We start from the raw sequence: 19,282 nt of genomic DNA, 5'->3' as shown, positions 1-19,282 counted from the left end.
TTTAAGGCAAGTTGGAGCTAACACCCTTCTAACAAAAATCCACGGTTTTGTTGTCGGAAGGTCCGATCATGTGTACAGGGCATAAGACATAGAAACAATATGACAAAGTTCTATCCTAACAATGACATTATTGCTTACACACTACATTAGCAATTCTCAACCCCAGGGCTCCTCCAGAGTTCACTAGGGGTTCCTTGAGATTTGGCTGATTGACCTCTTATCTAATGATGCCTTCATAGTTCCAGGGCCTTCATAGTTCCAGGGCCAACTTCATTTGGCAGCTGAATGACACCAATGATCTTTTTGGCAGTCGGTAAGGGCATCATTCTGACTCCCACTGAAAGGGGAGAATTCTTCCCACTGACTACCAATGTAAGAGTCATTTTATCCACTAACCTAAAATTAACTGATTTAGCTGGGGTTCACAGAGACCTGACAATTATTTAAAGGGTTCCTCTGGGACTAAAAAGGTTGATAAAGGTTGCACTACATAATCCAGGCACTAGGTCTAAACAAGTCAACCTCAGATGCTTGCACCCATTTAACATTCTAGAGTGCTACTACTAGGCCAGTTCCTGACTATTTATGCTGTTACTGTTCCAGGTTAGTGAATGCACACTGTAATGCTTATATTACATACCATTGCTCTTAACACAGAAATTTCCGTTATTTCAGTTTTAATAACAGTAATTACCATTTCGTAATAAATACATTTCTTATAAATTAAACAAACAAGCCAGACAATGTAAACTACCGAGTAGCAGTTTCTAAGATGTATATCAGCACGCAGCAATGAGCTATGAAAATGTTACCATTCTACTGCCAAGTTTTGTGAAATGTCCAGTGTTAGAATTGTTTTAACATGGGATGTAAACATATTGATGAATGTTAATGCCATAAAAGGATAAAAAATGTTGAAAATAGATTCTTCAAATCTAATCTACTTTGTTTTTGAAAACTAGGAATGCAGACACCAATCCACCACTGGTTTGTATGTCAAAAACATTCAGTTAAACTTTCCACAGATTCCATGAAGGGAGGAAATACAGATTATTACTATCATATAGACCATTCATTTTATATTGTTAAAGGGAACTTAACAGTGGGAACTTCTATATTTCTCTACTAAATGTACAATTGTTGATGCTCTGGGTTGTCAAATGTACTATTGCTTCACTATTAAACCTCTCGCTAACATTTTTTTTATGGGTAGAGTGGAGAAGGGTTTAAATTTCTCCAGGTTGTGGTATCGTTATTACGGATATGGATACATTCTGCTTACGTACATGATAATGGTATATCCTACTTCTGTGGCGATATCTGGATTTTTGTTAGTACCGATTTGTTAACTAATCCCCTTTTTGAGGGGCTATGCTTCTATTTTTATTTATTTTATTTTTTTAACAAAAAAGGATACAAAGACTTTAATAAAAGATTGCAATATACATTTCTCTTGGACTTTTCTTCTATATGACCCCATTGGCAAGATTTTTCCTCAATTTCTGTCTCTGAAACACTCTTACTAGAAATAGGACATGCAGTTTGCACCAGGACAGGAGGGCATGGATAACAGTAAAACCATTGTCAAAAGCTCCTATCCTTCCCCTATGTGTTTTGTCTGTGTCCCTGTTGAGAAAATGTCTCATCATGAAGGTATAGCTCCCTAGTAAGTTCACATACAGTGGTTCTAACCCTCCCTGCTCTATCCAAAACAAACTAGAATGCTTAGGCTGGGGTTTGGCTTTATTTAGCCATTGGCCCAGAACAGCCATGCTACTACAGAATTATCAGGGCATCCAACTTGCACATTTGTTTAAGGTCAGTTACTCAGCAAGGATATGTATAATGGCCTCAACTTTTACCTTAAAAAACAAGCAGTTTTTTCATGTTTCTACCTTAGTTTTTTCATGTTTCTACCTTATGTGCTTTAAGTTACTTTTCCATTAAAATGACACAGCAACTTCTTTGTCCTCTTTATATTTGGTTAGTGGACTAAAATTTGCTACTCTTAAGCCCCATACACACTATCGGATTTTCTGCTGAGTTTTTCCTTCTGATTTACCAAAACAATATAATATGAGGTCAAACCTTAGGAATTTCAATTTGTATGCAATCAGGCAGGCCCTTCTACTACATGGTTTTGGTAAACCTGAAGGAAAAACTCAGCAGAAAAACTGATAGTGTGTATGGGGCTTTACTCAGCTTTAACAACGCTTAGAAAGCTTAAATTTATCATGATGGTTGTGCTTTTATACCGGATTTGACATATAGTAACAACTATGGGCAAACTGCCCCTGTCACTGGTTAAACAGAAGTGCAGATCCTTTTGCTGCCACTATAGTAAGGAATTATTATGAATTACCCCCTTTATTATGTTTTTTTTTTGTCGGGGTCTTATGCTGGAGATTTGAATTAGTAAAATATAGTCATACTGAAACCCCCCCAGATTATATAGGACATGCAGTGCAGGTAAAGATGCCAAAGTGTACTCCGGGCCAGTGCAGGGTGCAGAAATGACAGTCGCTGTTACATGGTTAAACTAGTATGACTTGGTTCTAATAAGCATTATAAAAACAGAGCCAGTTTTTATAATTAATATACTAAGATTTGTTCTTCAATCTGGAAGCTAAAGTAAAAAAAATGTTCTCCAATTTGACCTTTTTGTTAGGCACTAAAATAATGTTTCTGGTATAAATCATTTTTAAATACAGCGCTACATACACTACACTACATAGGGGAGAGAGGTGCTCTGACAGGTCCGTCCCTGCACAGCGTGCAGCGTGCAGAGACGGAACTGTCATCTTCCTGCTCAGCGGGGATTGACTGTGCAATCCCCGATAAGCAGCGGATGTCCATGGGGCTGATCATCATGGATCCGTCCCGTATGAAAGAGGCCTAAGGAAAAAAAATGCTAATTTTAAATGTTTAAATATAATTGGAAAAAAATAAGCAAAAAAAGGGGGCAAAGGGGTAATGGCTTCTGATATTTGTTACCCATTCCAGGAAGGCTGTTAATATAGCTTTTAAGTGTATGCAAATCTAACAAGGAACTTCTCTTATTTGCTCCCTATCAGGTCTGTTAAATATACCACTTAAAGTTACACTTTAACCTCTTAGAGCTGACAGTATGCAAATATGCAGCCTCTCGGTGGGTGGGCATTGACGCAGAGAGACCGCATATTTGCAAACCATAATGTAAGCAAAAAAGTAAAGAGTGTGCATGCTCTGCACACTCCCCGCACAGTTACTGACACCCAAAGGAAAGCAAGTAGCGATTGGGAGCTGTTTGATTCATGTTATAGCTGTGACAGCCAATCACGGCAGTCACACGATCCTAAACCCCACCCTGCCTCCTGGCATTTGAAACCCGTTAAAGGGCCGGGAGGCAACAGCGTTAAAGGGGTTAAAGGATAAGTGCACTTTAAAATAAAGGAGGATAAACAGTTCCCTCCTTCCCCCTCATTGGATGTATACTAACCAAGTTCCAACACTGGCAGCCTCCTGTGTTTGTTGACAGCCAGCACCACAAGTCCTCTCTCCCTGCCCGTATCTGCTCAGTAGAGGCCCATAGACTACTATATGGCCCTACAGTGCTGGCAACTGCAGGGAAAAAAGGACTTGCAGTGATGGATGTCAACAAAGACAGGAGGCTACAGGGTGTTGGATCTTAGTAAAGCAGCCTATAGGTGAGTCAGTTTTTTTTCATTCATCCACACAGGAATCATCCCCACTTAGTTATTGTATTCTGACAGCAGGGAGGCTTCCCTGGCGTCAGAATGCACTGATCAGTGATGCAAGCTGCAGCCTGCAGCGCTGATTGAGTGGGGAAAATCCATCAGTTGTACAGAAGTCAATCTACCGATCGACTTTTGTATAATCACAGATGCCCATACATAGATCGAAATTTCGATCCATGTATGGCCAGCTTAAAGGATAAGTTCAGAGCTTGTCTGTTTCAGCCTAAAGTATAAGTTCACATTTTTAGGGTGGAACATGTAACAGGTTCTCAATGTTGCAGCTGACGTGCGATTTCTCCCCCAGTGACAGCAGTATGAGGAGAAATTCCCTGTAGTAGCTGTCACATTTTGAAATCAGCGTCATTCATTCACATAGCTCTGTGTGTGAATGAGTTACAAGCCTTGATTATCGTTTGGTGCGGCCGGCTTGTAGTTCTCAATGAACTACCATGGCACTGTGGAGCGTCGTGGGGTTTCAGTGACTCTTCCTGTCATTGTATCAGCTTGCCAGTATGAAATGTACTCGCTGGTGCAATGCTTTAGAGGCTCCTTTACCTGCAAAAAAACGTGCATTTATTTTTTTAAAGTGAACTTATCCTTTAAAGCAGAGCTCCACCCAAAAGGGAAAGCTCTGCTTTTGTTTCCCTGCCCCCTCCGCTGCCAGATTTGGCACCTTTTGGGGGGAGGGGGGGTGGATACCTGGCTTTCACCGTGGCGAGATCAGCCAGCAGTTTGGCATCCCTCATCCTTTCCCTGCACCGGGCCATTCACAAAGCACAGACACAGTAGGGAACTGGCTGTGAAGCCACTCACTGACAGTGAAGGACTCACTGACAGTTTCCCTTAGCGGAGATGGCGGCGATAGCACCTGACAGCCAATTGAAAAATAAGCTGGGGTGAAGACAATGCTGGATTCATGGACAGGTAAGTGTCCTAATATTAAAAGTCAGCAGCTACAGTATTTGTAGCTGCTGACTTTACATTTTTTAAGTATGCATCTGTGGACAGGGAGGATGGGATTTATTAGGTCAGTGGAGGAAGGCAAAAAGAATAAGTGCCCTTTCAGACAAAGGGCCTGTTCACACCAGAACATGTGCGTTTTCCTGCACCACATTCAAAATGCACTGGGTGTGCAATTTGCCAATGTATTCCTAAAAACACCTTAAACACAGATCACAAGTGCAGTGCGTTTGCCTGCACCAAATTGCATATTACCACAGTACCATGCAATCTGGTTGCAGTGTGTTTTTAAAAGTAGTGCATTCACTACTTTTGGTGCGATTCAAATGAATGGGCTGAAAACTGCACCCCACTGCATCATACAGGAATCGGACAGGAACACAGGTCACAGTCCTGTGCGATTCAGGTGTGAACCGGCTTCACACTAGTGAGAATTGGATGCAGGTTTTCTCTGCATCCAATTTGCATTACATGAGAGTGTGCCCAGCTCTCAATGGAGCCGGTTCACACATCTCCATGGAGAACAGACTGCACAGGAATCATGTGCGTCTTTCGCTTAGTTTCAGGTCTAAATTCGGGTGAAAATTCTGGCGTGATTCGCCCCTGAAACGGAGAACAGGGTCACACCGGATCTCTGCTGTGAGCCGCATACGAATTAAGTGTGAACCCAGCCTTTAGATTATATTTCAAAACAGATCAGTTTTAACCACTTTAAGACCGGACCATTTTGCTGGTAAATGACCAGAGGTCTTTTTACACTTTGGCACTGCGCTGCTTTAACTGGTAATTGCGCGGTCATGCAATGTTGTACCGAAACAAAATTTGCGTCCTTTTCTTCCCACAAATAGAGCTTTCTTTTGATGGTATTTGATTGCCTCTGCGATTTTTATTTTTTGCGATATAAACGTAAAAAGACCGCAAATTTTGAAAAAAAATGATATTTTCTACTTTTTGTTATTAGAAAAATCCAATAAACTCAATTTTAGTCATACATTTAGGCCAAAATGTATTCAGCCACATGTCTTTGGTAAAAAAAAAGTCAATAATTGTATATTTATTGGTTTGCGCAAAAGTTGTCACATCTACAAACTAAGGTACGTTTTCTGGAATTTACGCAGCTTTTATTTTATGACTGCCTATCTCATTTCTTGAGGTGCTAAAATGGCAGGGCAGTACAAAACCCCCCCAAATGACCCCATTTTGGAAAGTAGACCCCCTAAGGAAATTGATAAGAGGCATGTTGAGCCCATTGAATATTTTATTTTTTTGCCTCAAGCGATTGAATAATGACAAAAAAAAAATATTTTTTTTTTTTTTACACAAAGTTGTCACTAAATGATATATTGCTCACACATGCTATGGGCATATGTGAAATGACACCCCAAAAAAAATTCTGCTGCTTCTCCTGAGTACGGGGATACCACATATGTGGGACTTTTTGGGAGCCTAGCCGCGTACGGGGCCCCGAAAACCAAGCACCGCCTTCAGGCTTTCTAAGGGCGTAAATATTTGACTTCACTCCTCACTACCTATTACAGTTTTGAAGGCCATAAAATGCCAAGATGGCACAAAACCCCCACAAATGACCCCATTTTAGAAAGTAGACACCCCAAGCTATTTGCTGAGAGGCATGTTGAGTTCATGGAATATTTTATATTTTGCCACAAGTTGCGGGAAAATTACAAACTTTTTTTTTTTTTTTTTTTTTTTCACAAAGTTGTCACTAAATGATATATTGCTCATGCATGCCATGGGCATATGTGAAATAACACCCCAAAATAAATTCTGCTGCTTCTCCTGAGTACGGGGATACCACATATGTGGGACTTTTTGGGAGTCTAGCTGCGTACGGGGCCCCGAAAACCAAGCACCGCCTTCAGGCTTTCTAAGGGCGTAAATATTTGACTTCACTCCTCACTACCTATTACAGTTTTGAAGGCCATAAAATGCCAAGATGGCACAAAACCCCCACAAATGACCCCATTTTAGAAAGTAGACACCCCAAGCTATTTGCTGAGAGGCATGTTGAGTTCATGGAATATTTTATATTTTGCCACAAGTTGCGGGAAAATTACAAACTTTTTTTTTTTTTTTTTTTTTTCACAAAGTTGTCACTAAATGATATATTGCTCACGCATACCATGGGCATATGTGAAATGACACCCCAAAATAAATTCTGCTGCTTCTCCTGAGTACGGGGATACCACATATGTGGGACTTTTTGGGAGCCTAGCCGCGTACGGGGCCCCGAAAACCAAGCACCGCCTTCAGGCTTTCTAAGGGCGTTACAGTTTTGAAGGCCATAAAATGCCAAGATGGCACAAACCCCCCCCCAAATGACCCCATTTTGGAAAGTAGACACCCCTAAATTTAGGGGTACACTAGTGAGACTAGGTAATAAATGGCGGGTGCCCTGAAACTATAAAAAAATAACTAACCAACCAGCGTCACCTGTAACAGTTATATGGTGATCACTGGTGAAAGGGTTAACTAGGGGGCAATCAGGGGGCTTTATGCGGTAGTATATGGGGGTCCCTGGCGTTATAAAAAGCTGCGGCGAACCTAAATACCTAACTGCCGTCACCTGTGACACTAATACAGCGATCAGAAAAACGATCGCTTATTAGGCTGGGTTCACACTGGAGCGATGCGGGAACGCCACGAATGCGCGGCGGGTTCCCGCATCGCATGCCTCCCGGCGGCAGTTCACACTGCCCTATGCGAACTGCTGGGAGTGTCAGTGAAATGTTAATGACACCCCCAGATCAGTTCGCATATCGCAGTGCGATCTGCAAACTTGGATCGCATGGTGTGAACACCCATGCGATCCGATTCTGCTGCGGACCAAAAAAAGGGTCCCGTGCGAGTTTGCGGCGGGTGCGGCGGGTGCGACACGAATTCAGCCATACTATCTGTATAGCTGAACTCGAATCGCACAGAGATCGGATGTGATTTGCACTGCAGTGCGGTGCAAATCACATCCGTTCTCATAAACCGCTGCAATGTGAACCCAGCCTTAGTGACACTGGCGACGGGGGGTGATCACGGGGTTAAACCTTTATTGGGGGGGTTAGGGGGGTACCTTAGAACTAAAGGGGGCTAACCCTAACTGCCCTAACAGTTATTAGTCACAAATGACACCCGCCGGGTGATCAGGGGGTTAAACCTTTATTAGGTAATAAATGGCGGGTGCCCTGAAACTATAAAAAAATAACTAACCAACCAGCGTCACCTGTAACAGTTATATGGTGATCACTGGTGAAAGGGTTAACTAGGGGGCAATCAGGGGGCTTTATGCGGTAGTATATGGGGGTCCCTGGTGCTATAAAAAGCTGCGGCGAACCTAAATACCTACCTGCCTAACTAGCGTCACCTGTGACACTAATACGGCGATCAGAAAAATGATCGCTTATTAGGCTGGGTTCACACTGGAGCGATGCGGGAACGCCACGAATGCGCGGCGGGTTCCCGCATCGCATGCCTCCCGGCGGCAGTTCACACTGCCCTATGCGAACTGCTGGGAGTGTCAGTGAAATGTTACTGACACCCCCAGATCAGTTTGCATATCGCAGTGCGATCTGCAAACTCGGATCGCATGGCGTGAACACCCATGCGATCCGATTCTGCTGCGGGCCAAAAAAAGGGTCCCGTGCGAATTTGCGGCGGGTGCGGCGGGTGTGGCGGGTGCGGCGAATGGCTGAACTCGAATCGCACAGAGATCGGATGTGATTTGCACTGCAGTGCGGTGCGAATCACATTCGTTCTCATAAACCGCTGCAATGTGAACCCAGCCTTAGTGACACTGGCGACGGGGGGTGATCACGGGGTTAAACCTTTATTGGGGGGGTTAGGGGGGTACATTAGAACTAAAGGGGGCTAACCCTAACTGCCCTAACAGTTATTACAGTCACAAATGACACCAATGCAAAAAAAAAAAAAAAAAAAAAATTACATTGGTGTCACTGTGACTGGGGGGCAGGGGTAATTGGGGGGGTGATCGGGGGGTAAAGGGGGGGTGTGAGTGTGCCTGGCATGTTCTACTGTTTGTGTAGAGTGTTGGTGCAACTCACCGATCCGTTCTCCTCCGTGTCGGAACGAAAAATACCGACACGGAGGAGAGAATACATCACTTCCTCTCCTCACAGGAGAGGAAGTGATGTCACGAAGGATTTTCATTCGTCGGGAGCGATCGCGAGGGGGTGGCCATGAATGAATGGCCGTCCCCTCGTCCGGGATCGCTCCCGCACGAAAACCGACCGCCGCAGGCACCGGGCGGGGGCCCGATCGGGCCCCCGACCCGCGGGAAGGCAGGGACGTACATGTACGCCCTTATGCCTGCCCGTGCCATGCTGTCGACGTACATCGTCGTGCGGCGGTCGGCAACTGGTTAATGGATAACACTACTATTATAAAGCCTAAAGGATTCAATAAATAGTTATTGAAAACTGCAATATATAAAAAAAACAAAAAAACTTTTTTTTAACAAAAAAAGCCAAGTTAAAATTACCTGTGTCAGTATAGGATGTTACGCACCAATTGTCAATTGAGGTTAACCTCTAATCTCTAACGTTGAGCATAGGAGGAGGTGTTGGTTTCAAGCTGCTTGCATTAAATAAAAGGGCAACCTAGCACAAGAAAGTGACAACAACAGAAAAGGCAATATCGGCAACAGCTATAAAATGTTATATGCTCATTTGCTACATGGCTTTTGGGGACTTGTCCAGCACTGCAATATTTAATACTTAGAAATTCTAATGTTAATGTAAAAATGTTTCAATATGTACTTACCAAATATTTAAACCTAAAAAATTTAACCAGGAGAAACTGTAATCTCCACCGACAAAAATCCCGATGTAGGCAACAGATACATTCTAAGGGTAAAAAAAAAAAAGAGGAAAATTTAAAATTAACATTAGCAAGTGCAGTTGCTCCGGAGCTTTGTAAATGAGGGAAATGCTGTGTTTTCATTTCCTTGCACGTGATTGGATATTCTATACAAAGAGAAGTTTCACCTCATTTACTATGCTTTGGAACGATTGCACTTGCAAATTCCACAGTCTATTTGCGTTTAGATGGCACACTTGCCTAGGGGACAAGAGGAAGACTGCCATCGCTGCCCTCTCTGAAAATGCTTGCAAGCATTAGGTGAAGTCAGTACAAAGCTATCAACATAATACATTTGGGGTCAGTATCTAAAACAGTATTAAGCCATATTATCAGAGTGATAGCCTGCAGCTAACATTTTCAAAAGGAGGTCAGCAAAAAAACATTTTGTCAGATTTATTTTAATATTTAGTAGACGCAAATAGGTATAGCTCAGTGTAATGAGTAACAATGAGTACAGGTTAATCTGAGAAAGAAATTACCATTAACACTGTATAACCGGCACCTCCGAGTGCTCACATGTCACTCTTCATTTGTTGTAGATCACCTGGAAGAAAACTCTGATATCCTTTCACCTTCTGTACCTTACCTTTGCAGTGAGTTTCCCCAATATCCAACAATGAAATACAGGATGTGTGGGTACAGTGGTAAGCAGAGGAGTGGTTTGCTATTTGCTTATCAAAGCAACCTAGTTTATAGGACTTCCAAAGTGTTCAACAGGAAATCGGAAAGTAGCATGCATTCAACTGGAGGGGTCTGCTATGCAACCAATTGGAGAGGCTATCCAACTGGAGAGGCCTGTTATTCAATACAAGTAACAGTTTCATCTTTGTGTAGCAGCCTCCTTGGGTAGAATGCCAGATACATTTTGTTTTTGGGCTCCTTCTGTAAGCAAGGAAGTAGTGATTATTTGTCCTGGTTTGTTCTGGGTTTCACAGGCTGTGCGTTTAATTGCTTCACCCTGCCTCTGGAAGAAGCTTTCAGAGCTTAGGGTAGAAGATTCAAATAACCAGTCTGAATATTTATCATGCTTTAGCCAATCCCTAGAGAGGATTGTCCAGAAAGGGGCTAGAAGGGTGATAAATAGTCAGAGGCAATAGAGAGCTGGGCCTGGTCTGGAAAAGGACTGTCTCACTAGATTGCGCATAGGGAAAACTGTAAGGTGGCAGCTGTCCTGGGATCTTATAAGTAAAGACCCTAAATTGATCCCTGCAGCTAGGTAGTGTTCTGGAAATTGCATTGGCTACTAGTAATTGTGCTTAGGCACAAGGTAACCAGATGCCAAAGAAAACTTGTCTTGTGGTCTTAATATGTGAGGCCTAATACTGACCAATACTCACAATTAATTAAGTAGAAGGCTGTCCTCTAATTGCTATGTGCTACTCATCATGAAGTATCCCATGTCTTAACCCTTCTCCTGGTAAAGTGGTTTCAAAGGCTCAAGGTTTTTACCCTTGTGCATTCTATGCATAAAGGCAAAAAACCTTCTGTGTGCAGCGGCCACTCCCAGGCCCTCCCCCCATACTCATCTGAGCCCCCTTTTTGAGCCAGTGATGTGCACAAGAGCTGAGCTTCTTCTGGGTCTCTCATTCCTCATTGGCTGAGACAGCAGCAGGAGCCATTGGCTCCTGTTACTGTCAATCACAGCCAGTGAGCAAATGAGGAGAAAGTGAAGGGCAGGACAGAGCAGTGGCTATGTGTGTCCTATGGATGCATAGAGTAGTGCTTGGGAGCGAGCATGCACCACTGCCCCAGAGCAAGAAACTTGCTTTTGGGGGCACTGGCTGATGAGGGGGAGGCAGGAGCGCCGTTGGGGGACATGAAAATGGGAGGATCAGGGCTACTCTGTGCAAAACCACTGCACAGAGCAGGTTAAGTATAACAGGTTTGTTTTTTCCTTTTTTTAAATTTAACCTTTAATGTCACTTTAAGTTTCTTCAAGCAATACATTGTCCCCTAGACTGTTATTGATGCCAGTGTGAATTGACTGGTTCTTGTAGTGGTGGGCAGCCTTTGTACTTTTAAGGAGGAATCCGCTTTTATCAGTGGCCCTTACAGTAGCACTACATTTAAAAAAAATAATTTCAAATCTTGAACGATACCTTCACAGACACTTATTTGTACAACATTGTTAAAATATACTTTGTGCCGAACCTGTGCACCTGAGAGTGTGTGTGAAGTGCAAAGCTGGAAACCATATAAACTGTGTCTTGCAGCTGCAGAACTATATCCATGCAGCTCTTACTTGTTCTTGGTCTGTTTGTGTTTGGGCATGCTCACCATTATTCATGTTAAAGTAGCCCCTTAGCAGGGTGCAGCCCTTGTTAGTACTACTTTTTTAGTGGTTTGGTCCTTGTCATTCAAGTATGGTAAAATCAGGATATTTAAGGAAGCAGTGAAGAGTGAGGGAGAGAGGGGAGAAGGATGTAGGGACCAGACTGTGCATTCTTGCCTTTCTTAGTTTGGGAGGAAGCTGGAGCCTAGATGGGAGTAGAGAGGAGAATCACAGCAATGTATGACGGGAACAGTCTTGCGAATACCGCAGCACCTTCCTGCGGCACCCAGCATTAAAAATGTGTAAATCTATGCAAGTAGGTTCTGTTTAACTTAATGGTGCCTCTGTGATGCATTTAGTAGAGACTATCCACAGGAATAAGCCACGTTCAGCTTGGCAGGAGTCACACAGCAGAAGGGTAATGGTTTGGGCTGCTGTCATAAGTGCATAAGTGGACTGGTCAGGTATTCTTTCAGAGAGATCTCTAAATACAGCCAATACCAGGGAATCATGGACATTGTAACCAGTTCAAGTCAGGAATGAGTGATGGGATAGTAAAGAGGGATCTGCCAGCTTGGTAAGAAGGTTTGCCTGAGTGTTTCTGAAGTCTTGAGTGTTAAGCAGGACCCCCTGTGGACTATGCCTGGAGCCACTGTGGATAGAGAGGCCTCTTAAATGTATGACTTTCCCAACATGGGCTTGGGGCTGACTTTAGTGCGAAATCTGAACAATATAGCAAATTGAAAGTAGAGTATTTTGGGTCTCAGATCTGCCATCACTAACACTCTTATTGTAGGCCTTTGTGCAGGAACTGGCTTAAGAACCATAAGGGGGGGGGGGGGGGGGGGTTGGCTACAGTTTTCTTTGAGCTGAAGAGATTTACAGAGGCCACTGTGGGTAAGAGACATGGGCCACTATAAAACTTACTAGATGGTGTATTACAGGGAGCAGGCACTGGGGATTTTTAAAGACCTGACGGGTTTACTTCCTCTTTGTCTCCCTGCAAAGGTAAAGCATAATGGGCTACTATGCAACACATAGTAGCCCATTATGTGTCACTTACCTGACACAGGAGCCAGCGATGTCACCACTGTCCCCTGTAGTACAGAGCGTCTATCTTCTTCCGGGTGTTGCTGCTCCGGCCACTCACAGTGCTGGAGCAAGGATGACGTCACTCCCACGCATGCACACAGGAGCCGCCACTAACGGCATATCGCCGTTAGCAGCGGCATGCTGCTAACGGCGATAGTGTGCCTGTGCGCCGCTGTCTACGGCGCATGTGCCGTAGACAGCGCCTGTCTTTTAGTTAATATCTCCTAAACTGTGTGGGTGAGATATTTCTTGAACCTACAGGTAAGCCTTAAAGTGGTTGTAAACCCTTACAAACCACTTTGACCTACAGGTAAGCCCAGATTAAGGCTTATCTGTAGGTCCAAGAATTATCTCCTAAACCTACATGGTTTAGGAGATATTTGTCGAAAGACAGGCACCGCTGTTTACGGCGCATGCGCCGTAGACCGCGGCAAGCAGGCGCACTGAGCACGCCGCAGTTAATGGTGATATGCCGCGAGTGGCGGCTCCCGTGCGCATGCATCCACAGTTACCAGCTGTTCCCGATGATGCTCGTCTGACCTGCCTATTTAAAGCCTTCCAGCTCACTCTTTCCTTTGCCTTTGCGTTGATCACATCACTAGGAACCATCTCCTGATGTTTGTTTCAAGACTGGCTTGCTGACATCCCTCCTGGCTTCTATCCTGCTTGCAGTTGCTCGCCTTGGATCCCTGACGTCTGGACTGGCTGATTACCCGATCTGGTTTATGAACTTTGGACTGGCTGACTATCCGATCTGGCTACTGGACTCTGGCAATGCTTGACTACGCTTTTTTCTATTTACTTTTTTATTAATAAACAAGTGTGATTTGATTGTACTTCTGTCTCTGTCTGTTTTATGGTTCCTGACAAGGTGAAAGTGATTTTAAGGGTTTCCAACCACTTTAAATCTCCTTTCTTTCCCATTCTGATGCTCGATTTGCACTTCAACAAGTCGTCTCAACAATGTCTAGATGCCTAAATGCATTGCGCTGCTGCCATGTGACTGGCTGATTGCAATGTGTGTTACCAAGCACTTGAACAGGTGTACCTAATAAAATGCCCAGTGAGTGTAGGTCTCCTATCTGCAGGTTAGCAGTAACAGAGAATGAGTGTAAGTTGCAGGGTTGCATTAAAGTGTATTTAAATGCAAAAATGTTTTGTTAGTTTTTGATGTTTGTGTATGAAGGGTTATAGCCCCAGTATGCTTTTTATAGCTGTCTGTGTGTCCATTTGGGAGAGTCACGCTATCCTTGTCCTAATAACCATTGTTCCTGGGACTCAAGTGAATAAAAAAAAAACGGAGTTGTCACCAGAACAGGAATAAGGGGGACATCTTCTAATGGAGACAATTGTTCCAGTGAAGATTGTCTAAGCCCTTGTACACACGGTCGGAGAATCCGTCGGAATGTGTCCTATCGGACCGTGTCGTCGGATAATCAGACTGTGTGTGGTATGCATCGGACTGATTCCATCGGAATATCCGTCAGACCCAATTTTACAACTTTTTGGAAGAATTTCCCGACCAACTGGGCCGGTCGGACATACTCCGATCATGTGTAGCGAATTTTGATCGGACCAAGTGCCACGCATGCTCAGATCAAATTCCTACATCAAAGCTATTGGCTACTAGCCAGAATGTAGTCCCATCGTAACGAAATTACGTCATCACGTTCTGAAAGATCGGATTTTTCGACAACTTAGTCTGACCGTTTCGGACAAGATCCGATGGACAAAATCCGACGGAGAAAATCTGACGGATTTGGTTGTCGAAATCTCCGACCGTGTGTACAGGTAGATTCAAGAGTAGATTCCCTTCACTTCCAGGTACCTCTGTGAGGCAGGAAGTGAAGGGAAATATCCCCAATGAAATACAAAAGTCAAACTACTCACTATTTTTTTACAAAATGTTTAGATTTACATTATGAGGACTCAAATAAGCCAGTAACTGCACTGACCAATGGGTATTCCTAAAGAAAGCCAGGAAGGAATAATTTCCTTTTTGTCACATTCAAGAGCAGCACTTAGCTTTATAGTATGGGAAAGACAAAATAAGTAAACAGAAGGCACATTACACAGAGAATTGTCCTGCTGGGACAAACTAAATGATATGCCTAATTTGGCTACAGGGTTAAAGAAAAATACATTATTGGCCCGACACTGGCCCATGGGTCCTACAATGTGCAATGTTAACAAATGCTAAGGCTAAATAAATAAATAAAATAAAAAAACTTTTTTTTTATCTTAATCAACTAAAAAATTTAAAATACACATTTATGAAGAATTCTTATGCTGCGTACACACGACCGGACTTTCCGGCAGACTAGGTCCGACGGTCTTCCCGACGGACTTTCGACGGAGTTCCGAAGGATTTTCTGAACAAACGGATTTGGCCACACATGGACGGACTAAGTCTGAAAGTCGTTTGAAAGTCTGTTCCTTTTGAACGTGATGACGTAAACAGGACTAAATAAGGAAGTTCAATAGCCAGTAGCCAATAGCTCCCCTTGCATCGTATTTGGTCCGTCCGATTAGCACACAGACGAATGGTTTTCCAGATTTTAGCCCATCGGAATTGAGTCTGTCCGACATGTTCTATTTCTAGGTCCGTCTGATTATTTTTTTCGAAAAACGATTGGACTAGCCCACACATGATCGGATTGTTCCGACGAACTAATCCCGTTGGACCTAGTCTGCCGGAAAGTCCGGTCGTGTGTACGCGGCATTAGACAAATTCAAACCTCAGTTACCTTAAGTGCGCCAACGACTGTAGTGGTAAGAGCGGAGTTGTAGTAACTGCAGAGCACTATTGCATATATCAGTAAAAATCTGAGGGGAAAACACACAGAATTAACAAAATTACAATAAATTTTATAAAGATCTCCTTAGCAGCTATTTTAAAAAGTATATTTGATTTTTTCTTTGATTGATCAGTGGTTTTTAAAGACACATCCTTACATTTGGTGTTAAAAATTCAAATAACAAGCTTAATTTAATTGTATTTTGTTTTAAAAGGACATTAACTATAAGACTTCAAACTAGGGAATGGAAGAATACAATCTTGTCACACATTTGTTTACATCACATGGAAAACCTTAAAATCATTTACCACATTTCTGCAGTAGGCAAAACAGATCTTGGCGATTCCTGGCTTCAATAAAAAGCTGTTGTTAATTATAACCAGATGGAAAAAAACATCTCTTCCCATCTTCCCATAGTATTCCTATCCTTCATGGTATTTATATTTAATACTATTTTGCTATTCACTGGCGAGCAAGGCTACCATAAAATAACTACAAATAAAGGTTATGCCACTGATTCAAAGTAACTGGTAATGCTAGTAGAAGTCAGTCACGTTCAAATGGACTAGTTTTCTTATGTTGAAGATGTTTCCAGAGTATTTCTAAGTATTTTTGAATGCTTGAGTATTCCTGGGTACTCCTGAGTGCCTCAGAATCTGAGTACTTTTCAGTGCTTCTGAGTACTTATGGGCACTTTTGAGTGCTTCTGGGTGTATTTGAGTGCCTATGGGTGCTTCTGAGTACCCCAGAGTGCTTTTGGGTACTTCTGAGTATGTCTGAATATTCCTGAAATTGTCTGAATGTTTCTGAATATTTATGAACATTTTTGCGTATTTGTGCTTTGATTTAGTTTTTTTTGGTTCGTGTTTGTTATGTGAGGAAAAAAACATTTTCAAAAATAAAATCTGCATAAAAAAAAGATGTTTCATCATTCAGTTTATCCAAGCCACTTCCTTCAGTTGTAATGAGTGCCAAGAATATACCCCAGCAGGGATATTTACACGGGTAGCACATTCACCTTTATCCAACATAGAAAGTGTCAAAGCAGATATTGATTGTCCAAGAACAAGATGGGAGGTGTTAAAGTTGTGGAACCATCCTGTCCTAGTTACATAATCTCATCTTTTTGTGTCAGGAAGTCTGCACATGTGTTAATTCTTTGGTTTGACACATACAAGGAGTGAATTGTTGACAAATCTCCAGGGTACAAATGTTGGCATTAAATATGGAATACAGACGGTATTGAAGGCCTCACCCCTGTTCAGGGATGGCAGTTTCAAATCCTTAAAACCAGAGTTAGTCTTACCGGTAACTCTGTTTTCAGTAGTCTTCCAGAGCAGACCTTGAGTGATGGAGCGCCTCCTTCCAAACAGGAAACATGTTGCCAATTTAACCCTTTTAAGGCGGACCCTCAGGTCCCTGGTCAGTCATCTAAAAGAACCGAAGGCCGGAATCTGAAAAAATGCAGAAACACAACACAACCCCACAAGTTTAATCATTAGGGTGGGATCGTGCTGACCTGAAGACTACTGGAAACAGACTTACCTGTAAGTCTAACTCAGTTTTTCTCCAAGTTTTCTTCCAGGTCAGCACTTGATAGGATAATCAAGTAGTAACCAGACTAGGGTGGGACAACAGCTTGGAGGACTTTCCAACCAAAAGCCAGATCCTGACTGGATATCAGATTCATTCTGTAATGTTGGACAAATGTGGAGAAGCTGGACCAAGTTGCTGCCCTGCAAATCTGCTCCAGGGTAGCTTCCACCTTCTCTGCTCATGAAGCCCCTGAAGCCCTTGTAGAATGAGCCATTCGTTTTTTCAGGGGTGTTACTTGCATAACTTCATAGCATTCTAGAATGGTTGCTTTGATCCATCTAGCCAGCGTTTTCTTGGATACTTGTTTTCCCTTCTGTTTTCCTGCATACAGGACAAATTGGGCATCTGAGGATCTAAATTCATTAGTGACTTTGAGGTAATTTAACAAGCATCTCCTGACGTCTAGTAGGTTCAGCTCCTGCTCCTTACTATTGGATGGTGTAGAACACAAGAACGGCAGTACAATATCCTGAGATTTGTGGAAAGTCGATGCCACTTTTGGTGTAAATACTGGATCGGTTTGAAGAACCACTATTCGAGAATTTTTATTAACGGCTCTGAGAAAGATTGTTTTAAGTGTCAGCAGGCGAAGAGATGTGTCCTGTAAAGGCTCAAAGGTGGCTTTGATAATACCCCTAAGTACCACAGACAGATCCCATGTGGGGCATTTCTGTGTCTTAGGTGGTCTGTATTTAGCCACCACTCTGCAAAATCTAGAGACCAATAGGTCTTTGTGTAAAGTTCGTCCTAGATACACCGACAGCACTGCTATTTGAACTTTCAGAGTACTGAGTGCCAGACCTTTATCAGCACCCTGCTGTAGGAGATAAATATGTGGCTGGTAGTGGCACCTGGGGTGATGATTTAGTGAACTAGCTACCCCTTTAAAATATAACTGAATGCATAGTAAAACAAAAGTAAAGGTGATGGCGTTATAAATCAATTTGAGGAAATCGACATATAAATCAATAGATGAAAATCATGAAATATATATAAAGTCCAAATGTGACAATCCCAACACCATAAAAATAAATGGATTCTTCTGGTTTAAGAATTCTTCAAAAATGTGCTCAGAAGGTAGATGGCAACTCACCAGAGGTGCTTGACCACTTTATAAGGTAGGTTAAAATGCACTTTTGTTAAATAAACTAGCAAGATCCTGGATAGAACATTTCTCCACTGTGGGACCCCCTCTGCCATCAACCGAGGATATGGGAAGAGCTCTTATGGTGCAGTAAGTTTTATCTAAAATGGATTTAAAAAGGAACAAGAATTTTTGCACTCACATGTGACTCTACCAGGCTCGGCCCCAAGGTGTCTACATGCTGTAGGAATACTGACGGAGGGGGTCCCCCAGTGGAGAGATGTTCTATCCAGGATCTTGCTGTTTTTTTTAACGAAAGCGCATTTTGACCTACCGTACTTTAACCACTTCACGCAAAACGACGTACCTGTACCAGCTAGCTGCCATAACCCTGGTATTTTTGGGAACGCTGTGTGTTTCTCTTTGAGATAAAAGTGGCCTCTGCGGGCGGATTCAACACGAGATCGATTTTATATATGTTTGCAATTTCATGATCTTCATTAATTGATTTATATGTCATTTCATCAAATTGATTTATAGCGCCATCCCCTTTACTTTTGTTTTACCCTGCTGTAGGAATTCCAAGACTGTTGGTGTATCCATATGCTGTCTGTCATTCTCTATGCACCAGCTGTTGAATTTCCTCCACATTTTTCTATAAATGGCCCTGGCGTTCTGCTTCCTGGCACTCAGAAGTGTAGCCTCCACTCTTTCTGACAGCCCTTTTGATCTTAGGATGTCTTCCTCAGTAGCCAGGCTGTCCAGTTGAAGCTTTCTTGTTTGAAGCCTACTAAGGGTCCCTACCGCATCAGGTCATCCCTGAGAGGAAGTGCCCAGGGCTGGTCTGCTGAGAGGC

At 42.9% G+C, this 19,282-nt stretch overlaps 1 protein-coding gene across 1 annotated transcript in view; it reads right to left on the bottom strand.

Moving 5' to 3' along the window:
• Positions 1–19,282, bottom strand: part of SLC35D2 (solute carrier family 35 member D2) — a 151,826-nt gene that overhangs the window by 31,008 nt on the left and 101,536 nt on the right. The window contains exons 10-11 of the mRNA XM_077474803.1: positions 15,696–15,774; positions 9,486–9,568 (exon numbers count right to left, since the gene is read on the bottom strand). Coding sequence (XP_077330929.1) covers positions 9,486–9,568; positions 15,696–15,774 — 162 coding nt within the window. The remainder of the gene's footprint in view (positions 1–9,485; positions 9,569–15,695; positions 15,775–19,282) is intronic.

This window comes from Lithobates pipiens, unplaced genomic scaffold, assembly GCF_037356315.1.
Source record: "Lithobates pipiens isolate NorthernLeopardFrog02 unplaced genomic scaffold, aLitPip1_a1.2 Scaffold_13, whole genome shotgun sequence".
In the NCBI taxonomy this organism is placed as follows: domain Eukaryota; kingdom Metazoa; phylum Chordata; class Amphibia; order Anura; family Ranidae; genus Lithobates; species Lithobates pipiens.
Note: the sequence above shows the minus strand (reverse complement) of the source record. Positions and strands in the feature narration are given on the sequence as shown.